The 20,653-nt window shown below is 38.5% G+C and overlaps 2 protein-coding genes, 1 long non-coding RNA gene and 1 other non-coding gene across 5 annotated transcripts; 2 read left to right on the forward strand and 2 right to left on the reverse strand.

Annotated features, from left to right (window-relative positions):
* Positions 1-2,631: 2,631 nt before the first annotated feature.
* On the forward strand, positions 2,632-4,561 carry LOC110772335 (uncharacterized). The gene has a single exon (XM_088252555.1). The coding sequence runs from the start codon at positions 2,906-2,908 to the stop codon at positions 4,157-4,159; it is 1,254 nt and encodes a 417-aa protein (XP_088108681.1). The 5' UTR covers positions 2,632-2,905; the 3' UTR covers positions 4,160-4,561.
* Positions 4,562-14,956: 10,395 nt separating this feature from the next.
* LOC148295141 (small nucleolar RNA U31b) lies at positions 14,957-15,043 on the reverse strand. The gene has a single exon (XR_015835602.1). It is a non-coding gene; the product is annotated as a small nucleolar RNA U31b (small nucleolar RNA).
* A 2,164-nt stretch (positions 15,044-17,207) lies between these two features.
* On the reverse strand, positions 17,208-19,568 carry LOC110772704 (SNARE-associated protein-like protein). 2 transcript variants are annotated; one of them, XM_088251313.1, is made up of 4 exons: positions 19,258-19,568; positions 18,962-19,162; positions 17,891-17,943; positions 17,208-17,576 (listed from the first exon to the last, which is right to left on the reverse strand). In XM_088251313.1, exons 1-3 carry the CDS (start codon positions 19,535-19,537, stop codon positions 17,909-17,911), a joined length of 516 nt encoding a protein of 171 aa, XP_088107439.1. In that variant the 5' UTR covers positions 19,538-19,568; the 3' UTR covers positions 17,208-17,576; positions 17,891-17,908. The 2 variants fall into 2 exon arrangements, with proteins under 2 accessions (XP_088107439.1, XP_021832857.1); XM_021977165.2 differs by having other exon boundaries at positions 18,968-19,162; positions 19,258-19,564.
* Positions 19,569-19,644: 76 nt separating this feature from the next.
* LOC110772714 (uncharacterized) lies at positions 19,645-20,251 on the forward strand. Its single transcript, XR_002529149.2, has 2 exons — positions 19,645-19,798; positions 19,977-20,251. It is a non-coding gene; the product is annotated as an uncharacterized LOC110772714 (long non-coding RNA).
* Positions 20,252-20,653: the final 402 nt, after the last annotated feature.

Below are 20,653 nucleotides of genomic sequence, written 5' to 3' on the forward strand. Positions count from 1 at the left end.
GAAATTTACAGCAACTTATGGCTTCTTGTCTCTCTCTTTTGCTTGGCATGAAGCCCCCAAGTCATTTGGAGTTTGCACGTGTAGTTTGCTGTGATGGATTTGCATAAGCCTCCATACGCCTTTTGCAAGATGTTTTGTCTGAGAAGGTATGTCTACAACATAAGAGAAAATATTAGAAATGCTTTTGCATGTTTTTTTTTTTTTTTTTTTCAGAACAACTTAACAAAGCAAAATCAAAGAGAATGCTCTTATCTTCAAAATTTCTTGTAGTGCAGTTGCATGAATACTGATTTCAAAGCTTGTCATTTTTCAGGAGCCACTACAAGACTAATGGCCTAGTCCCCAGCAGAGTCGCCATTTATGTTGGGGTCTTTTTCCGTCGAAAGGCTCGTTCGGGCTTGTTGATTCTCGAACCGCCATAGAGTGGTGGATTAAGCCTTCGTTGCCCTTTTTTCTGAGTTAGCGAGGACTAGGCCCAAAGCATCCCGAGTGAAAAGCATGTCCCAGAGGGGTACTCTGTTCTTCTTCCAGTGGCTGCGTGTTTGATGTTGACGTTTCCGGCAGCTTGACGAAAAGTTGAAGATGACTTGCTGATGTAGATATGAGATTATGTTAGCTTGGCATGAGAGCTTGGAGTGTGGGAGCTAAAGATTCACAAGTTTAGCAAATGAGAATGCATGTGCTTGGCTTGGTGTTGGATATGCTTGAGTTTGGGGTGTTGATGATTTGTTATTTGTGGCTATGGCTATGGCTATGGCTATGGCTATGGGGATTTAAGAGTTTCAAGAGGAGGATGAGAGGAAAAGCTTAAGGCTTGAAGGCTGTGGTATTTATAGCTTGGAAGGGTATGAAGAGGAAGGAAAATCTTGGTTGTGATGGTTGATGAATAGCTGGGATGATTGCTGGAATGCTTGCAGCAGCCAAAGGGAGAAAGGAAAGTGGTTCGATGGTTGCTGGGGGCTTGAGCAACCAAGAGATGTTGGTTGACAGTTGTTGGGATGCTTGCAGCAGTCAAAAGATGGAGGTTGATGGTTGGGATGGCTGCTGGAATGCTTGCAGCAGCCAAAAAGAGAAAGGAAGATGAGTTCTCATGGTTGTTGAGAAGCTTGCAACAACCAAGAGAGGCTGATTTTGGCTGGGCAAATGCCTCCCAATTTATAGAGGGGGAATGCTCTCTTTGGTTTCCAATAGGTAAAAGGAAGTGTTGGAACTAGTTTATTTCCTATGGGTAAAAGGGAGCATTGGGACATTCTTATTTCCAATGAGTAAAGCTAAGCATTGGAAAATGACTATTTCCAACGGGTAAAGGGAAGTGTCAGAATTCATGCCGCTCATGACTTTTTTGGGCCTCAACAACATCATACTCTCAAGTCTCAACATTCATGCCGCTCATGAACATGCCTTATCAACTTTTAATTCCTTTGATATTCTCTTTAAGAGCAGGTTTAAATTGTTTGATAAAATGCCTCAAACATAATAGTAATATAGAAACAAGCAATCAAAAAATGCTTTTAGAGCTTCTTCTTCATGCCTCCATGGAGAAAATTCATGGATATGCTACCCATCGATGGCTCCCCATCATTCATTTATCCCACACTTCAAGAATTAGCTTAATGGATACACTTAAAAAGTAGAAATTGCTCCATGGCCAACGCCAATTTGACTATCTATAATGAACAATACAAATTTCCATCGTGATCACAAGTCTAAATCTCCCCATTTGCCGCCTACATCTTTCTTTGGTACGTCCCCCCACACTCCTTTTTTCATTGCTTCTTTGAACACTTCACGATATCAAACTCAATACCTTTCTAAGCAAACAAAATATTCAACTTTTGTTTTCAAAGACTCCACATCCATAACGTCAAGTTTTCCCTTGTGAGCTAGTGAGAGGAAAAACCTTTGTACCATTACAAGGTGAATAGTCCAACTATTTCTCTAATAAAACTTTTTTATTTTGTGATTGGCATTCTAACATAAGATGGGAAATATGTTCTATGATATTTGTATTATTAGCCGTGATGTTTTGGACATGGGCATGAGATGAACACAAAATATATTTAACATGTGACCCCATTTGTTAACTAAATATATCTTACGAATTCATTAATAAATTACCAAACAAATCCATAAACAGTAATTCTGGGGGCACCATATCGTATCTCAACGGATTATAACGATATTTCATTTATTTAGATATCGTTCTATTTTGCCAACTTTTTAATACAAAGTAATGCGATAAATAATATCAGAATTATTTATCGGTTATAAATCAATAAAGTTTAAAATAAGTAATACATATGTGGATTAGGCCAGTTATCTCGCTTCCTTGCTTTTGAGTTCGACCCCCTAACCATAGATTAAATTAATTTTAAATAGTTTAGACTATCGTGGTAACCAAATTTATCTGACACCAAAACAAATCTATAGATAGATTACAAAACAAGTCCTAATTCTAGGGGCAGTAAATAGTATCCAAAATTATTGTATAATTTCCATACACAGTAAAGCGAAAATGGAAGAAAGTAATTGTAGGTGTGGATTAAGTAGAGATTTGATTTGATCATAAAAGAGCAATGGAAAAAACAAGAGAGGGAGCCATTAAATATCCGATGAGAGAGAGCGACGTGGCCTCAAATAAAAATCAAGCATTTACACTTGTGCTATATATATATGTAGAGATCTCTGCATGTTCCGTATTCAAGGACACCAAGCAAACGAAACGCAACCCCTTTCTCGCTCTCTCTCTGACTTCACACCGAACTCCCAAACCCTAAAGCGCCAACTCTTTCTCTCTCTCTCTCTCTCTCTCTCTACAACTCTAGATCTCTTCCCCGCACCTCATTTTTTGGCAATGTGATCCTGACCCCAACAGCAGAACCACATTGTCGTTTTGATAACGCAGATGGCCTCGGCGTGCGTCAACAACATCGGCATGTCGCCGGAGAAGTTTCCACCGGCGACGTATCCGTCGTACGGATGGCTGAGCCCTAGAATCTCATTCAGCCGCGAGTTTCCAGAAGACGACGCTTCGAAGCTTGCCGGATCAAAGTCGTCGTCTCCGGTGAAGAACCTGCCGGCCGGTCCAGATCCGGAGACCTCCGCCGGCGAGTTTGAGTTCCGGCTCGAAGATCCGGTGGCCATGCTCCCCGCGGACGAGCTATTCTCCGGCGGGAAGCTCATGCCTCTCCAGTTCTCCTCGGTCAAAGCTACGGACCCGTCCTTGACGGAGATCAGATCGCCGGACACGGCCATGTATCACCGGAGACCAGAAATCTCCGGTGCCGACCCGTACCTGTTCTCTCCCAAGGCCCCCAGGTGTTCGAGTCGGTGGAGAGAGCTCTTGGGCCTAAAGAAGCTCTACCAGAACAGTAACGCCAACGGTCACGCGAAGAGCGAGGCTCAGAAAACGACGTCGTCGTCCTCTAGCACAAACGCGCCTAAATCTCTGAAGCATTTCCTTCACAGAAGCTCAAGGTCCCTGTCCTCTTCCTCTTCTTGCTCAGACGCTTCGCTGAGCTTGCCCCTGCTAAAAGACTTGGATTGCGAATCGGTCTCGATTTCGTCGCGCCTCTCTCTCTCGTCCTCCTCCTCGGGCCACGAGCACGAGGACTTGCCGCGACTCTCACTGGATTCGGACAAACCGAACCCGAACCCGATCATTTCCATCCACCGAACCAACCCGAAACAGGTGCGGGTCCGGACGGTGAAGACTCGCGAAACGACGAAGCAGAGGTCAGCGGCAGATCAGCCGAGGGTGGGCAGGAGCCCGATGAGGCGGCCGGTGGGGGAATCGGCTACAGTAGCGAGCAGGGGCGTATCGGTGGACTCGCCGAGAATGAACTCGTCTGGAAAAATCGTGTTTCAGAGCTTGGAGCGGAGCTCCAGTAGCCCGAGCAGCTTCAACGGTGGGCCCAGGCTGAAACACAGAGGCATGGAGCGGTCCTACTCGGCCAACGTCAGAGTGACGCCGGTTCTCAACGTTCCGGTCTGTTCGCTTCGCGGGTCGTCCAAGTCGGGGTCGGTTTTCGGGTTCGGGCAGCTGTTCTCCGCCCCGCAGAAGAAGGAAGGGAACGGCGCCGTTTCGGGTCACAACCGGAACCAACACAGTCATTATAGTCACCATAATCAAAGTAAGAACCGGAGTGACCGGACCTGAATCCGAAATCGGGTACCGTTTTTGACGGCGTCGTTTCGTTCCTCTGTTTACCGTTGTGTATGTAAATATGCGGCAGATCCTGATGTCTCTGGTTGTTGTCGTTTGTTATTTGTTAGGCTATGCGCTCTAACGGTAGAGGATGTAGAGCTAAAACTTAATGTCGTTAGGTTTGTAGGACTTTGCTTCTTCTTATTCTTCATCTTCTTCTTCTTCATATCGAATCTGTCTGTCTGTGATCACCTCTGACTGTGACTGTGGGTGTTTGTTTGGCACGCGCTCCAGGAGCCCGTAGGACTTGCAATTAGGCTGTGCAACTGCAACAATCAACATGTTGAGCTTATCCATGTATTTTTTTTATAAATTTTTAATCTAATTTTTATTAAAGTGGCATTATTTTTGTGACTGGGAAGTGCGGAGTTTGGGAAATGATGCCAAGATTCAAACGGACGCGCCAGCTCTGATGAGTTTCATATTTTTTGCATGTCAGTGAGGCTCCTTTTTGTTTTAGAGTTAATAATCTGATGATATTAATATTAGTATTAAGTAGCTCTTGTGGTGGTGTATTAATGGGTCGGTGGACCACATGTGATCCAAAGATCTCCTATTATTGTTAGGCTTTATAGCCTTCAACAGTGTAACATATTACTTGCAATTAGCAAAAGGCTAGTTTTAAATAAGTACTTTCTACACTTCTCTTGGGTACAAAGGACATTCTACTTTATTTGAAGCTCAACATAAATGAATATGATCATTTGAAGCTGAACTGCTTAGGGCCAGTTGGCCAGTACTGAGTTAGGCTAGTTGGCCAGTTGGTCAGGACTGGGTTAGGCTAGTTGGCCAGTTGGTCAGGATTAGGTTAAGTGTGAATCTTCTTTTTCGTAAATTAAATTAATTTAGAGTAATTTAGACTATTGCCTTGTGAAGGAGATAGGACTTATCTCCTCAATTTGTATAAGCATGAGTCCCACTTGCATCACTTTACATTATCCAATGACCATCCTAGTATTCACGATCATAGACTTATCGCGAAAATTATAGATCTAATCTGTTGTATGCAATTATATGTGAATCTCTCTCGTTATGTAATTAGTCATGTGACGAGAGTGATAGATACATGATTGTGCACAACCTGCCAAAAATCATAATTATTAATCGGTTACATACAAACTATGTGTATCTCTCTCGTTGAATGATGAGTCGTGTTACGAGAGTGATAGACGTACAATTAGGCGAAATCATAGGTGTAATGGTTTGCATACATACACATGGACCAAAGTTTTCTTTGCATTATTGGCTAGGAAATTTCCTTCTTTTGGACTTATTATATTGGAAATGGGTAGAGAGAAAACTTAAAAGAGTTCATAAATCCCAACTAAAAGTAGTATCAAAATGGTGCAAAGATAATACAATATTCTACAAGCTAAAACCCTAAGAAATGAGGTGTTTTAAATTCTACAAAGTTTTCTAAGCATAAACTCTCATCATATATATAGCTTGCATTCCCGTGGGGCATTGGCAGCCTAATTAATAGGTAAGCCTTCGCAAGATTAAAAGCTGAGGCTGGTCCTTTTCCAGTTAAAGGACATGACAGATTAGGGCGGTGATATAGCCTTAGCTTGGAATCTTTTTTGGGTTCAGAGGGTGGCTTTAGATCCCTCCCCCCGCCCCCCAAAACCGTATTGAAATGCCTCTGAGTCTAGCTTTTATTTTATTTTATCAGATATTCCCTGTTATTTTCTTCTGTGTCATTGTTTGTTCCCGGACTTTTAGATTTTGAATGATGTGGGTGTCCCTTGTTTGTTTGACCAGGACTCGCCGGCCTTCTTGGGACCTATCTTTTCTGTCTCGTCCGAGCTTTGCCTGCCTTCCTGCCTTCACTCTTGTGACAACTTGAAGTGGGTGCACCCCCACTTGCACTTCTTCATTATTGATTGGAACATAATTTTCCACTGAATTCTAGTTTTGGTTGCCAATTCAGATTAATGATCAACATTTAGGTTTTGTTTGTTGACATAATTGATTCTTTAAGCTATAGAATGACTCTTTTAAAGATAAAATTTTAGGGAAGTTGAGACTTAAAACCTAAAATGCTTTTGCCAACTAGTCTAATCCACGTCTGCTAAAATAATAATTTTAAACATATTCAAAATTAGGCAAAAATCTGAACTCCGAACTCGTCGTATCTTGATTGAATTTGCACGTTAGATGCTTGTAAGGCGGCCACAAGCCCTACAAGGCCAATCCTATCTTTCTTGCCTAATTAGGGCCGTGTACTCATCAACAATAACATTGTTATGGCAAAATAAGTTCTTGTTTAGAAATTAAATGTGTAATTCACAGATTGATCATCCAACACCAACGACATCTATTCCCAATGTAGGGTTCTAAACCGATGGCCCATCCATTTTAGCAAACTCTGAATTTGGCCAAATCTTCATAATTGAACAAGTCCTTCCATCATGCCCATTTAATTCAGACAGGATGGGGTAGGTTGATGGCTTTGGGGATTAACTTGATGTTGATGAAAGGTGAAAAGTACATTTGCCAAGTAATTTATCGTATAAATTTTGCTTTTTTAGTTATAAACCGACAGCCTATCATTCATACCTTTTTGGTGAAAAAAAGGTACTCAAAATTTATCTTTCTTTTTTGGAAAATTGACAGATATCGCAGGAAGAGGCTGTGATATTGCAAAAGAAGAAAGGCTGGAAATGGAGAATCAAAGAAAGAACGTGGTAATGGACAGTCATACCTCTGAGTAGATTCCCGTCTCCCAATCCCTTCTGAAGCCTATCACGCATTATCATTTTAAAAAGTTGCATTGTCGTATTGAAAAGTTAAAATACATAACAATGAGTAAATAACTCGAAATAGCGCCATAATATAGGTAAGTTTTTCTCACTGAGCAAGGCTCTCTCTAATGAGAAATACTTTCATGCAACGGGAATAAAAATTTTTGCTATCCCCGATCAATAACACGCAAGATAACTTTTTTAATTATCATTGCATTATTAGCTGGAAATAACAAAATAATGGTAAAAAAAAGTTTTCCTACCCTAGAGAGAAAGGGAAGTTTGTAGGGTAGGGTTGGGGAAGTTGTAGGGTAGGTTCTTTTGGGTTTAGGGGGGTGATGTGGCCCTCCAGGGAGGGCCAAAATTTGATGGTGGCTGACTTGGAAATATTCCTGTCCTTATCTCGGTTACTCTAATAAGACCCTAAGATTCACAACCGTATATCGTCTGTTCATACAATTTGGTACACAGTAGGTGTGGGGGCATGTGAACACCACTCGAGGTCACATCATCGTATCTACTCCACCTCACTTGAGGGGTTGAGAGATGGATGGATGTGTTTTGTTATCATATGATTAGCGTCCAATGTCCATGTATATATAATATATGGATTCCATACCCTTTTCCCTCTCTTTATCAGTTTTTGTCATTTTTTTTAAAATCATTTGCACATGTAGTTGATAAATCTTAGGTTAGAGGTATGTCTCTTCTAAATATAAATCAAATTCAGGTGTAAAGAGGCGTGCACGTTATCTTTTGTGTTGAGCTGACTTAACCCACATTCGTGATTATGTTTTAAGTTCGAAACCAAAATCTAAACATAATCTAAATATATACCAGTATAATCCCGGGGCCCATATGTATAGTTCCTTTGTCCGTACATATATAATCAAAATGTTGTCATGGTTAAAATTTTGAATAATCCAAAATGCCATTGTTTTAGAAAAAACGATAAATAAAAACACAAGCACTTTATTTTAAAAGGACAAGTATGCAAAACAATAGTAGATTTTTTTTGAGAGAAAATGGAAATACATTCAACCCAAATAGAATATTACATAGTAAGAACGAGCATGTTAAAGGCGGCCTCGTTAAAATCTTCCCGAAGAAAACCACAAAGGATAAAACTCTGGAATAGGAAAGAGTATCGCTCATGCTAATAACTAAACAGAAAAATCAACACCCCTATTACAAAGTCAGACGACGCAAGACCAATCCTCCCTAACACTATCTAATAGCCAGGGAGGTCATCACCCAACCAAAAACAAAACAAAAGTTCACTAAGGATAAGGATTGGAGAAAAAGAAGGCTTTTGACACATGGGGCATCGAATATTATGGCCTAACAAAAATCCCTTGGCTTAACTTTCGGAAAAATCATACTCCACTATTTTGCTTTTCTTCCTTTTCTGAACCAAATAGAAGTTTCTGGCATAAACTATTCGCATAAGTTAACAAGCTTTTTGAAAACAAAATTTCTGGCAGACAACACGTTTTGGAACACAAAAGACAAGTAGCTAATTTAATACACGGTGGAGAGAAGAAAGCTTGAACACTGTACAGTGCATGAGGTGGTGTTATTTTGTTGCAGACAGGACAGGACTGTTGCTCTATTTTTAATATAAGTTTGTATTTTCCTGGCTGGAAGATAGGACAAGTTCGTGTTTAAACAATTCGATCACCAAAAAAACAAAAACAAAAAGATTATGTTTAAGCAGGGTTTTGTTATGAACAGTTCATTAGCTTGGGACCAATATTGGTTAGGGGCACTCACACTACTAGGAGATAAACTTACTTGTATATAGGAGATATTACCGTGGCATTATCCCGAGTCAATCATCTCTTGTCATATATTTTAACTTTTCGATATGATCACTGACGGAACTATTCCAATGACTTAGGTGGGCTGTAGCACAATGAAGTTTTTGGAGGGAAAAAAATAAATAAAGCCTATATCAATGAGTTGTTTTAAATATAGCCCACTATTTATTAATCTATTAAAATTCAAAAAGAGTCCAATTCTTTATCAATTTAGTTGTAGTTACACATTGCAATAACAAAAATTTCAGTTCTCTCAAGGATTGCATGATACAACTTGAATAGGTACACTTTTAATTATGTTGTTGAAGTATTTTTTCGCCGCAATTAATTGTATTTGTTTTATGTTAAAGTTTATTGAAAATTAGTCAATGAAACTATGAACTAGTGTGAGTTATATGATTTAATGCATACTTTTATTTATAAAAAGACTATAGAAACGGTAATTACAAAAAAAATTGATCATTAGATTTTAAGCTAACAACTTTAGCTAGCCCACCCGTTGAAAAATTTCTAGTTCCGCCCTTGAATAAGATAATGCGTAGTAGGTTTGGCGTACTACCACAATGACAAGTTCTCCTCAAACTAGAGATGGGCAGTCCTACAAATGGTGGACTCTTACTTATTACAACTTTTTGGATTAGGTAAAGGGTCAATAATTTCCATCACATTTGGCTTAGCTTAATTAAAGGTGCCCTCAGCCCTAAGGCCAGGGTAGCTCTATATAGTTTTAATAATGCTCAAAATCCATTCGTTCAAACCAACCAATCCAACTTGGTCGATCGGTTTTGATAACTTTGGCGATCTTGATTGAATTTGAATTTTTTATTAAATGAACATAAAATCAGATTCATTTTACTAAAAGATATCAAGTTGTGTTGTCTCCTTGAACGGTTTTAAGGGGAGAGATGCAAGTTGCTAGGAGGAACCTTTACTAGGTTGTGTAGGATTTGATTATAAAACCGAACCTAACTAGAGTGATCAGATTACAATATTACAATATTCATTCAACCGCAATTAAGGGTTTTGTGGTTGGAGTTTAGGTTGGTTTGTTTCGTATAAGTTGTTTGACTTTTCTGTTTAGGTTGGGTGGTACACTTTCCTACTCCGGAATTTTGTTTCTCTAGGAAGATTTTAACGAGGCCGCCGTTAACATGCTAGTTCTTACCATGTAATGTTCATTTTGATTTAATGAAATACCATCTTTTCTCACAACAAAAACTCGCTCAGCTGATGATTGTCCACATCACGTGTCATCAGTTGATTGTGAATGAAATCAACAACCCCCCCAAGTGCCTTGTTGGCGCTATTCTTCAACTTGTTCAATTGTTTTTCAAAGTGGTTGATGCTTAGCCAAACAAGGGCTAGTAGAGGCAAAAAACTTACCAAACAGCTTTGCTTCACGAGGTATTGACCTTCTTGAAACACTCGAGTCGATTGTTATAGGTCGGGTAATTTATTCAAAGAAAGCCAAAGAATCAATCCAACTGCTTTCTCATATTTTATTGACAACTCCTTTGATATTGTTTATGCTCTCTCCTTTTCATGTTCGATAAAATGTTATCATTCTGTCATGCTTTGTCTCTGCAACACAAAAAAAATGTCACATGCCCTATAATCTTGAAATATTGTTTGTTTTTTCTTTTGGTATCCAAAAAAAAAGAAAGAAGAAGATGGCGGCATTCAAAACTATTAACAATGTATACTTTTATTAACCACTATTATTTTTTTATTGATTAAAACTTTTTGGTAGTGTCATATTCTTGAAACAGGATTTGAAGTAATGATTTGTACCTGTGAGACTGATCACACCCCCAAAGGGAGCAGGAGCCTTACACAGTCCAACAAAAGGTGTGCCTGAAAGTGCTGTTGTTTGGTTAATTTTTTTTTAATTTTATCAATAAACAAAAAGAACCCACATTATTATTATTATTATTATTATTTTTTCTGGTATAAAAAAATGGGTTCAGATAAGGAGGCTTTTGATGATGAAGTCAGAGAGTACAGATAAAGTGAAGAGGCTAGAGAGGAAGGGGGTGGGGACTGAGGATCGCCCTTGGCCTTGTAGTCAAGTTGGGGCCATTGAGAAAGCTACTGAAGCCAACTTTGAGAGGGAGAGAAAGTGAAGAAATTATGGGATGATTATTATTTTTTTTTTATGTTTTTGGTCAGAAAGGGATCATTTTTCTGAAACCAAACAAATTGCAGCAATAGTTATACTTACATAACATGATAAATTTGTAATTGTATTTGTGTAACTTTTTCTTTTTCTGTCATGATGCCTGAGGACAAAAATTTCAGTGTTTCCTTCCTGACCAGTTCATCATGGATTATGGGAAACTTTTTTTACTTTATTTTATCATATCTTGGAAGAAGCCCTCAATTTCTGAAGTCCCCATAAATTTGCTGAAAAGGATAACAATGAGCTCCATTTTGGATCATGATTCCCTCCACCACTCTCATAATGTGCTACACTGCTATGTTAGGGAAGAGGATCAAAACTTTAGGCATTCTCCCTCATCTATTTTATAAGAATTTTGTTACGGTCAGTCTTCTCACGCATGCGTAAATCTTTTTACCGTAAAACTCACATACATTCATGATACGTAATTGCACACGCCAAACTAATAGTAACTCAATTTATAAGGCAATTCATAGTCATTCCTAATATTTTTAGCAAGTTCAATGCCTAAAAGGCTAAACTCCATTGAATGCCTTAGAACAAATTCCCCCTAGCTAGGTGCTACAGCTAAGGCTAGGTGAACCCCACAAAGGAGGGGGTGCACTGTTTAGTACCTGAAGCTTACCTAAATACCCAACCAAATTGTATCGTGTGTATCTACATGCATGATGGATGATGGATGGATGGCTTTGATGGCTTGATGGCTTGATGGCTTGATGAGTGATGTTTGATGCATTGCATTTAGTTATGTGTGTGTGCTGGATTTTTCTGATTCTGCAATCTGCTGTACTGCTGGGTAGGGAAAGCTGCAGTAGCTGTTTTGACTGTATTGGGGGAAGAAGATGAGAGAGAGAGAGAGAGAGAGGGGGTGGGGCTTAAAGCTCAGGGGGTCTCAGAGCCTCAACAGATGCCCTCTTGGTCCTCCCTGCTGTCCAAGTCAGGCTTACCCCACCAGCAAGCCATTCATGTCTAAGCGTGGCTTGAGAGGATTGATTTGAACCCTTTTGTTTTCAAGTGTGAGAAGTAACAATACCTCCACTGTTGATGCTGTCATTTTCCCCTGATTTATCACGTGATTTTTACCACCATTCATTTACACAAAAACCAGAAGCTTTTTCTCTTCACCCTGCAAAATTATTATTTTTTCCCCTCTTCAAATTGTACACCAAGTTATATTCTTTGCCATATTAGGCAATTCCCTTGTCTTGTTCTTGCCCTTCCCTTCCCTGTTCTGCTTTTACTTTTTTATCATCCAATTACTGCTGCTCTAGACAAATATAAATATTTTGATATCAAAGAGATAGAGGGGTGAAAAAACGTTTTTACCATTGTATAATAATGTCAGACAGATGAATATCAAGGTCTACTGTCTTGGAAAATATGGTAAGATATGCTAAGGCCGTATTGAACACATTTCTTTGGCCCCTTCTTGTTCCAATAAAGATAAATTAGATTGTGATATTTTCCTTATTGTATTTAATTTCATTACCTTTTCTCCGTTGATATCATTATAGACTTGTAAAGGTAAGGTTTGAAGCCTGGGAATGAATTGGCCAGACCTCTTGGATGCAGAAAAAATGGTATGAAATGAGGATATCACTGTTTTGCTATTCCCAATCAATCACATATTGCTATGTGGAAAATTTATCATACGTGGCATGCCGTGATTGACCAGGGATAACAAAATAGTGCTATTCCCGTTTCACACAAATGTTTCTTCTAGAGATGGCTTAGGGCTGGACTGAGAACCCACATCCCACCCAAACTTCATTTTTCAAAACCACTTAAGAAACTGGCTCATGATACCTCATTGTGTAGAGGTGTTCATATAGTTACTTGTGGCCCAAGAGGCACTTTGAAGGCATGGCCTAAATGATGATGATGATGATTATTTTAAATACAAGCGATCAAGGCCCTTTTCCACTTGAAATCAATAATTTAGAGCCCGTTTGATAATCATTTCAATTTTAGTTTTTAATTTTCATTTTTTTTGCTAGAGTATAGAGAAAAATGAGAGTGAGAATAAGGATGATGAGATTGAGAGTAAGGATGAGAGGGGAAGATGAAAAGGAGTAACACAAGTGAAAACAATTTCAAATAAATTTAAGTTTTTAGTTTTGGTTTTCACTTTTGTTACTCTTCCCTCCCATCATCCCCTCTTATCTTTCCTCTCAATCCCATATCCACTCTCATTCTCACTTCCAATTTTTTCTCTATACTCCCAACAAAGTTTTTAACCAAGCGTATAAAACATTGGACACTAGTAATGTCACACAATTAGTAAGTTCAATTACAAGCGGTTATTGTTTGAAAATATATGGTAACTTAAATAAGTTGAAGAAACTCTCATCTTTAAAATCAAGAGGAATTAATTTTTAAAAAATGTATTTATGAGGTACTAGGGCGTTTTCAAATTCCAAATAACTTGGATCATTGCAAACCCTTATAAATAAAAAAAACTCTTAAACTCAACTCCATCAAAGAATTCTTTGCCTTTTCCCAAGAAAACAAAAACTAACTCGTAGCAAAAAGCACTTTGGCCGCACTAAATATGTTCCCGATGTTGGCCATTTTGCTTTTGGCGAGCCCATCAAGAATGATTTTCACAAGTTTCGCAATTCCAACTTTAGAGGAATCCAATTCGAAAACCTTGGATGAATGTAAAAAACATATATCCATTAATTGTGCTCGAGAAGTTGGTGGAAGCATTTTCGAAGGTGGGATTGTAACAGATCGTTGTTGTTATGAACTTGTGTCTGTCGGCAAAACTTGTCATGATCTGTTCTTTAACTTTGTTCTTGCCTCCAAACCCATTGTCGACAAATCTAGTTTAGCAGAGAGTACACAAGTTTGGGACCAATGTGTTGAAATTATAGTTTCTCCCGCACCTTCTATCGCAATTCCAACCTCAAAGGCATTAAATTCAGAGACCTTGGTTGAATGCAAACATATCTCCATTAATTGCGCTTGGCAAGTAGGCGGAACTATTTTTGAAGGTGGAATGGTAACAAGTGATTGTTGCGATGATCTTCTGTTTGCAGGAAAAGACATGCCATGATATATTCCTCAACTGCTCTTTTGTCAAAACTAAATGTCGACAATCCTAGAGCTTTGGCAAAGAGTACTCAATTATCACTTACATCTTCTATTTTATAACCGAGAATTAAAGTGATCCTCTGTTTTGAGATTTGCAGAACTCCAGATCCTCTGTTTGTTATTTTTCTTTGCTTTGAAATGCTTGACTTTTATAAATCAAACCAAGATATATTTAAACAGATATGATAAACAAGCCTGACCGAGCACAATCCAAAACCCAAACAGACACATTTAAACAGATGTTACGTCTTTGGTCAGGGAATTTGACCTAATAAGATTGTAAGTCCGCCGTTTCCTTCTTTTCTTCATAAACTTGTGAAGTTTGTTTTTGGTTGGCAGCTTTGCAGTAATTTAGAGAAAAACTATCACCCGTTTCTGAATTCATCTTGTCTTGCCCTTTGGGTTTATGTTGTCAAATTTATCGTATTTCAGATGATAAAATATGAGTGTCCATATGTTCTTCAAATTATAAAAAGAAAGAAAGCCAAGAAAATGTAAGCAGGGATTAAGTAACAGAATGCTTATGGTTGAAAGAAGCAAGCTGTGTCGCAAAGACCTGTTTTTGAAATCAATTTGGCCCAAGTTTTTACGAAATGCCCAGCCACAAAAACTAAACCAATTGATTCAAGTTAAATCTGGACATCAGATACCTATGGGCCAAAATACAACACAAAAAACAATTTGATTTTTTGTTTTTAAAAACAGCAGGGCTGCAAGAGAGAGATCAGATGGTAGTGCATGTAATTTGATTAGAATAGGTCATCAAAATCAGAATTTGATTTTCAGGATGATTCAATGGATAATCATCATCACACCTCCCCTCTTGCTCCTTTCCAAGATTCAACAATTTGCATTCAAAATTTCACCAAAAAAAAATTGAAAGAGAAATTGAGAGAGAGAGAGAACAGAGGAATCAGAAAGAGAGTCAATCACCACCAAGCATCAAAAATTGGATGATGCTTGTAAGACTGGGGCGACAAAACTTCTCATCACTTTCCTCACATCACATCGTTACCCTAAACCCTAAATACTATTATCATTCAATTTAACTACACACATACAGAAGCACACGGAGAAGATGAAGAAAGAGACCATCTTTTATAGGCTCAGATTAGGGTTTCGGTTCTTTTCTTCTTTTAACTAGTGGACCATCTCTTAAGGCCCAAACAAGTTTCTACTATGGGCTTACGCAATAAGCAATTATACTAAATTTCCTGCAACCGTTGTTTTATGAGAAAGTCTTGAGTGAGGCGGCCGGCCCAAATCACTCGTACAAATGTTTTCACAAGCAAACGAGACTCTCTGTGTTGGAAGTTGGAGTCTCATCCAAGCCCATGCTACTCCTACCCCAATGCAGGAGGTCCGACTTGCTTATAAGGGCTGTTGTACAAATGATGTGGTCCGACCGCCTCAACCAAGACATTCGCCTATAATCCAATTTGTGTTAAATCAAATGTTGCATTCTTAGAAATTAACATGCGACACCAGAGTCCAGTTTTCCTGTTTCCTTTCTCCCTGTGCCCACCCTGTTTCCCTCTTATTCTTCTGACACCTGTCATCTCTTAACATCAAATATAACGTTGTTAACTTTTAATAAAATGAAAAATAAAAATCCAAAAACCTAGCAGCAACCCAAGTAAAACTCTAACAACCGACACTACCCCCACAATCACCACCACCCAGCCTCCTCCTCCTCCTCCTCCTCTCTCTCTCTCTCTCTCTCTCTCTCTCTCTCTCTCTCTCTCTCTCTCTCTCTCTCTCTCTCTCTCTCTCTCTCTCTCTCTCTCTCTCTCTCTCTCTCTCTCTCTCTCTCTCTCTCTCTCTCTCTCTCTCTCTCAGAAGATGAGCCATGGAGGTGTTCTGAATATGAAGATTTTGAGAGGAAATAGATCTGGAACAAGAAGCACAAAACTCTCTTCACACTCTAAAAAACAAAAACCCCCAAAATGTTGTGAGAACTGATAAACTATTGCAATTTATTTTTGCTTTCTATTTTTTAACTTTTTGAATAAAAAACTTGAATTTTCATTTTCTCCGTAGTGATCTCGAGGCGCGATTGTTCTTAGGCTTTGTCATGTTGATGATCGACTGATCAAAGAACCAATTTTTAAAGACATAAAATAATCCAAAAGAAAATAATGGAAATAGAGAGAAAACGAGAGAGAGCTGGCAGTGGTTGATGATGCATTCGAAGTGGGAGAAGAGTCGGGCTGATTTCAAACTATCTTGATATGTTGCAGAAATTCAAAGAGAGAGAAATGAGGCTTTGGGGAGTGACGAGCAGAGGGGGCTGTCGCTGAGGTGTGCTGGTTGCAAAGATGAACGATTTTTATTTTTTATTTTTATAAAAGGGAAGATGAAGATGAAAGAATTATTTTATAAAATTTTAATAAAAATTGAAAGACTTAACAGAGTTAACATTCTGTTAGTTAAGAGGACACATGTCAGAAGAATAAAGGGAAAACAGGTGGGCACAGGCAAAAAGGAAACAGGAAAACTGGACTCGCGACACCACCCTTAGTTTTAGGTGTGTACTGTTTTTATTTTTTTTATTTTGATAATGTTGGTTCAATTGTTCAACTATTTTATAGGCGGAAAGGGAAAAATATAAGTGGATGAAAAGTTACTCAAGCAGGTCTCGTTGCTCAAATCATATACATTAGGGTAAATTACTCAAATGGTCCCCAAACTTGTATGCGATTTATATTTTGGGGCCTCAATTAAATTATTCGTTCAAATGGTCCATCAACTCTATATTAATCGCTCCATTGGTCCTACCGTCTAATTTTATGTTAGATTTAACCAAATTTTAGGGTAAATAATGACCAAATTACCCTCATATTTAACAGAAATATTGACAGAATGTAACGGTAGGACCATTGAAGTGAATAATATAGAGTTGATGGACCATTTGAACGAATAATTTAATTGAGGCCCCAAAATGTAAATCACGTACAAGTTTGGGGACCATTTGAGTAATTAACCCTATACATTATCATGAACAAAAATGTGACCTTATTAGAAATAGTTTTTATTTTATAAAATTTGCGCACAAATGAGTGAATCCACTTATCATTGTGAGGATACAGTAATACGTGAATTTTGGTTAAAACATACAGAGAATTCTTATGTGGGAATGCTTTTATCTTTTAAACCTAGGATGAAGAAAACAAATCTCATATCTGAATCAAATCAAAATTGATAAGAGGGACGATGCCAACGTAGCGAGCTTCCATTGCTACCTATACAAACTACCACCATTCAACCTATTGAAACCTAGATATATACCCAATCAATGTTCAAGCCACAGCCCACCATCCTAACCTAATAATCACCTTCGTCACTGCCGAAACTCTGAACTCAAGGTCATGTGTATGTTCCAATTGATAGGGCATCCATGTGGGGTTTGAGACAGCTCATCTAGCTTCGTCCCAAGATCGAAAAATTCTTATTCAAGTAGTTGACGGAGGTAAAACTCTAAGGTTGCCCCGTGCAGTCCCAATACTATGCTTGATCCTTTCTGGAGATAACTAGAATTAAGATGAAAACCATAAAAAACAGTTAGTACTTCATAAACTGAGATATGGACTAAGATACAAGTACATTACTTCCTTTACAAGTCAGTCTACAGGCCTAAAAAACAATAACATAAACTAATCTTTTACTAAATTACATCAGTTCTTTCAAGAGGTATAGTTTGAGCTGTCTGGCAGTCAACATAATATAATTGTCACCGTTCACCTATTCCAGTGTTTACCTAGAACTCATTGATGATTCTTGGCATACAATATGAATTTGTGTTCAGAATTCTACGTTTATAGTTTATTGAAGAAATGTGTAGTACCTTCAAGACAAAACTATATTACTGTAGCCCTGAATGTTCTGTGGTTGCCTTATCTGCACATCAGATATAACCTTTCCAGTCAGTCACGATCATAAGTAGAGCTTCGACCAAGAAAAAAAATAGAAAAGAAAAAGAAATCATAAGTAGAGCAAGGTTACAGATTTTGAAGCATAAGCCTAATATTTACTATTTGAAAGGTATTTCTCCACCCATGGTTCAAATGTCATATATCCCATTAGATCTTCCTACGAATAGTTTCATGCAAAGTTTTCTATACAAACAACACAGATAAAAACGCACACAAAAGAGTTATGTACTTAGTTTAACAACGATTTTTGGTAATGTCAAGCCAAAACATTAATTTCTTAAAGAATATTGAATCCGCAAACTCCTCCCAGTGGGAACTTTATTAGGAACTTTGCCGTCAGACGCAAACTAAGTATACAGATTAAGCTATTAAAGTGAGAAATCAAGAATGTAACTTTGTTCTTCTAACATACACTGACATGGCTCTTAACTATAAATAGCAACCAGAAAGTAGCACACTACTTCCAATCACTAATTTATTTAATCAAGTACAAATTGAGAGAAGCACAGATTGGTGAGACCTTTTGTTCCTTTTTATAAGTAATTTGAACGACCTATATCAAAACCAGGTTCCGAAGTTGGAAGTTGTACTAGTAGAAATATGAACCTGAAATCAAACCAATCAACTTGCCTAAATAATTTCTTAATCTAACTATCTAGTGAGATCATTTGTTACCGTTAGCTAGATCGCAGAAGTTGCTCTTTCTACTTCCATTACCACTCAATTATCTCATCTTGCTCATTTCAAGTAGACACACAGACAAAATGTGCTAAACCAAAACCAAAACCAAAATTTTGTACCATAAAGCATGGCCTCCTAGATAAGTTGAAACTCTTAGGTTCCCACTACAAGGAAAGAGAACAACAAGACTTGCCACTTGTGTGCCTAAAATTCACATGTTGAGTGCTGCAAAACTAAGTGATGACTTGAAGAAACTCGTAAAAAACAACATTGTCAAACCATAACCAAAATATTAGTCTTACAAATACCATGTTGTTGTTGTTGTTGCTGTTGATGTTGGTGTGAGGCGCCGACAGACAGCATGCGGTCTATATTATCAAGACGGCGCTGTACGGACTTCAAAACCGAATTCAACGACGAAACTCTCTTCCTAACGACAGAAATCTTGGCCGAGTGCTGCATTATGAACGGCAGCGGCGCATCTTCTAGCAACTTATCAAGTTCTGCCCACAATATTTTTCCTTTTTAAATTTAATGCAAAAATAACAAAAAATATAAAATTAAATTACCAAAAATAAAAAAAAATCAGTTTGGTTACCGCGGGTAAGGCGATCGAGCGATTGAGAGAGGTGGTCTTGGCTTGTGGAGGTTTGCTGAGCTTTTGAATCGAACTCTTTAATGACGGTCGTGAGCGTCGAAGATAGTGCTTTTGCCAGAGCCTCCGATTGCAATCTCTGGCTTTCGTTCTCACTCTGATTCTCTGTCTCGTGCACACTCACACTCTTCTCCTCTGAAGATGACTTGAACTGGGTTTCCTTGCTTTCCATTTGATCAGCTTCAGTGAGTTTGATTGACTGATTTTCTCCCTCACTTTCCATCAAGTTTTCTCGCCTACCAAACAGAGGATGGAGGGTTGGGATAATTGATGTTTGGTTTTTGGGCTTTCTTCAATTTGGGCCTCCAACAATTAATGGGTGTGTGGGCTTTCTGGGCGCCCAGGCCCATATGAATATATACAAGTCGCCGCACAGCGATTAGGGTTCAGACTCATTAAAAACCCTGTGGTTGCTTCTGGAGCCGTCGCGGTCATCGTTTTGGAGACACAGTAGCAGCGTTTCTCAGCCAGGATGAGGGCCAAGGTAAGTTTTTTCATTTTCAATTCCCATTTCTTATCTCTGTTTTTGAACTTTGAATGTGATGGTTCTCTTTGTCTTTGGCTTTCAATGGAAAAATTGTTTCAAATCTGTTGATGAATGTTCTGTTATGGGATGTTTTGATTGAATTGTGTTGTTGTTATTGTTGGTGGCATTCTTTCAGTGGAAGAAGAAGCGTATGAGGAGGTTGAAGAGGAAGCGCCGAAAGATGAGACAGAGATCAAAGTAGGCACCTTGTTGCTCCTTCATCTGCAACACCTTCTACCCATGTGAAGTTTTGTAGAGTGGAGGATGACTTGAGTATCTGTGTTTAAGTTTTCATAGTTTTGGGATTTTAATTATGTGGATGTTAAATGTTTTATCAAGTTTTACTCTGCATTTAATTGCATAATTAAGTATGGATGCTGTTTATGAAAGTTTATTTATTGTGTTTTATGATGCAATGGGCTTTTCAATTGATAATTTTTGATAATGTATGCATCTGGGATCATATTAGATGTCAAAGTTTAGATCTTTTGTAGCCTTGGTCTGCTCTGCTTGTGGCCCAGCATTTTTCTGTGCCCATCATTAGAATCAACCCAATCTTATGTTAGGCTTTAGATGTTAAGACTTTTGAACCAATTATACGAGTTCTTCAGAGTTTAGACCCCATCACTAAGATCCCTGGGAAGCTTTAATTCATTGGCCAAACGCAGAACCTGTCACTGGTCCTGTTTTCATCACCCTATGCAAGGCATTTATGTTTTCCATGCATCGAATATAAACTCTGGTGATGCTGCATAGAAGGTCTTTCCATAGTTTTTTCGTCTCAAAACCGCTTTCCTCTTATCACTAGTCACC

Source organism: Prunus avium, chromosome 4, assembly GCF_965620075.1.
Source record: "Prunus avium chromosome 4, drPruAviu1.hap1.1, whole genome shotgun sequence".
In the NCBI taxonomy this organism is placed as follows: Eukaryota; Viridiplantae; Streptophyta; class Magnoliopsida; order Rosales; family Rosaceae; genus Prunus; species Prunus avium.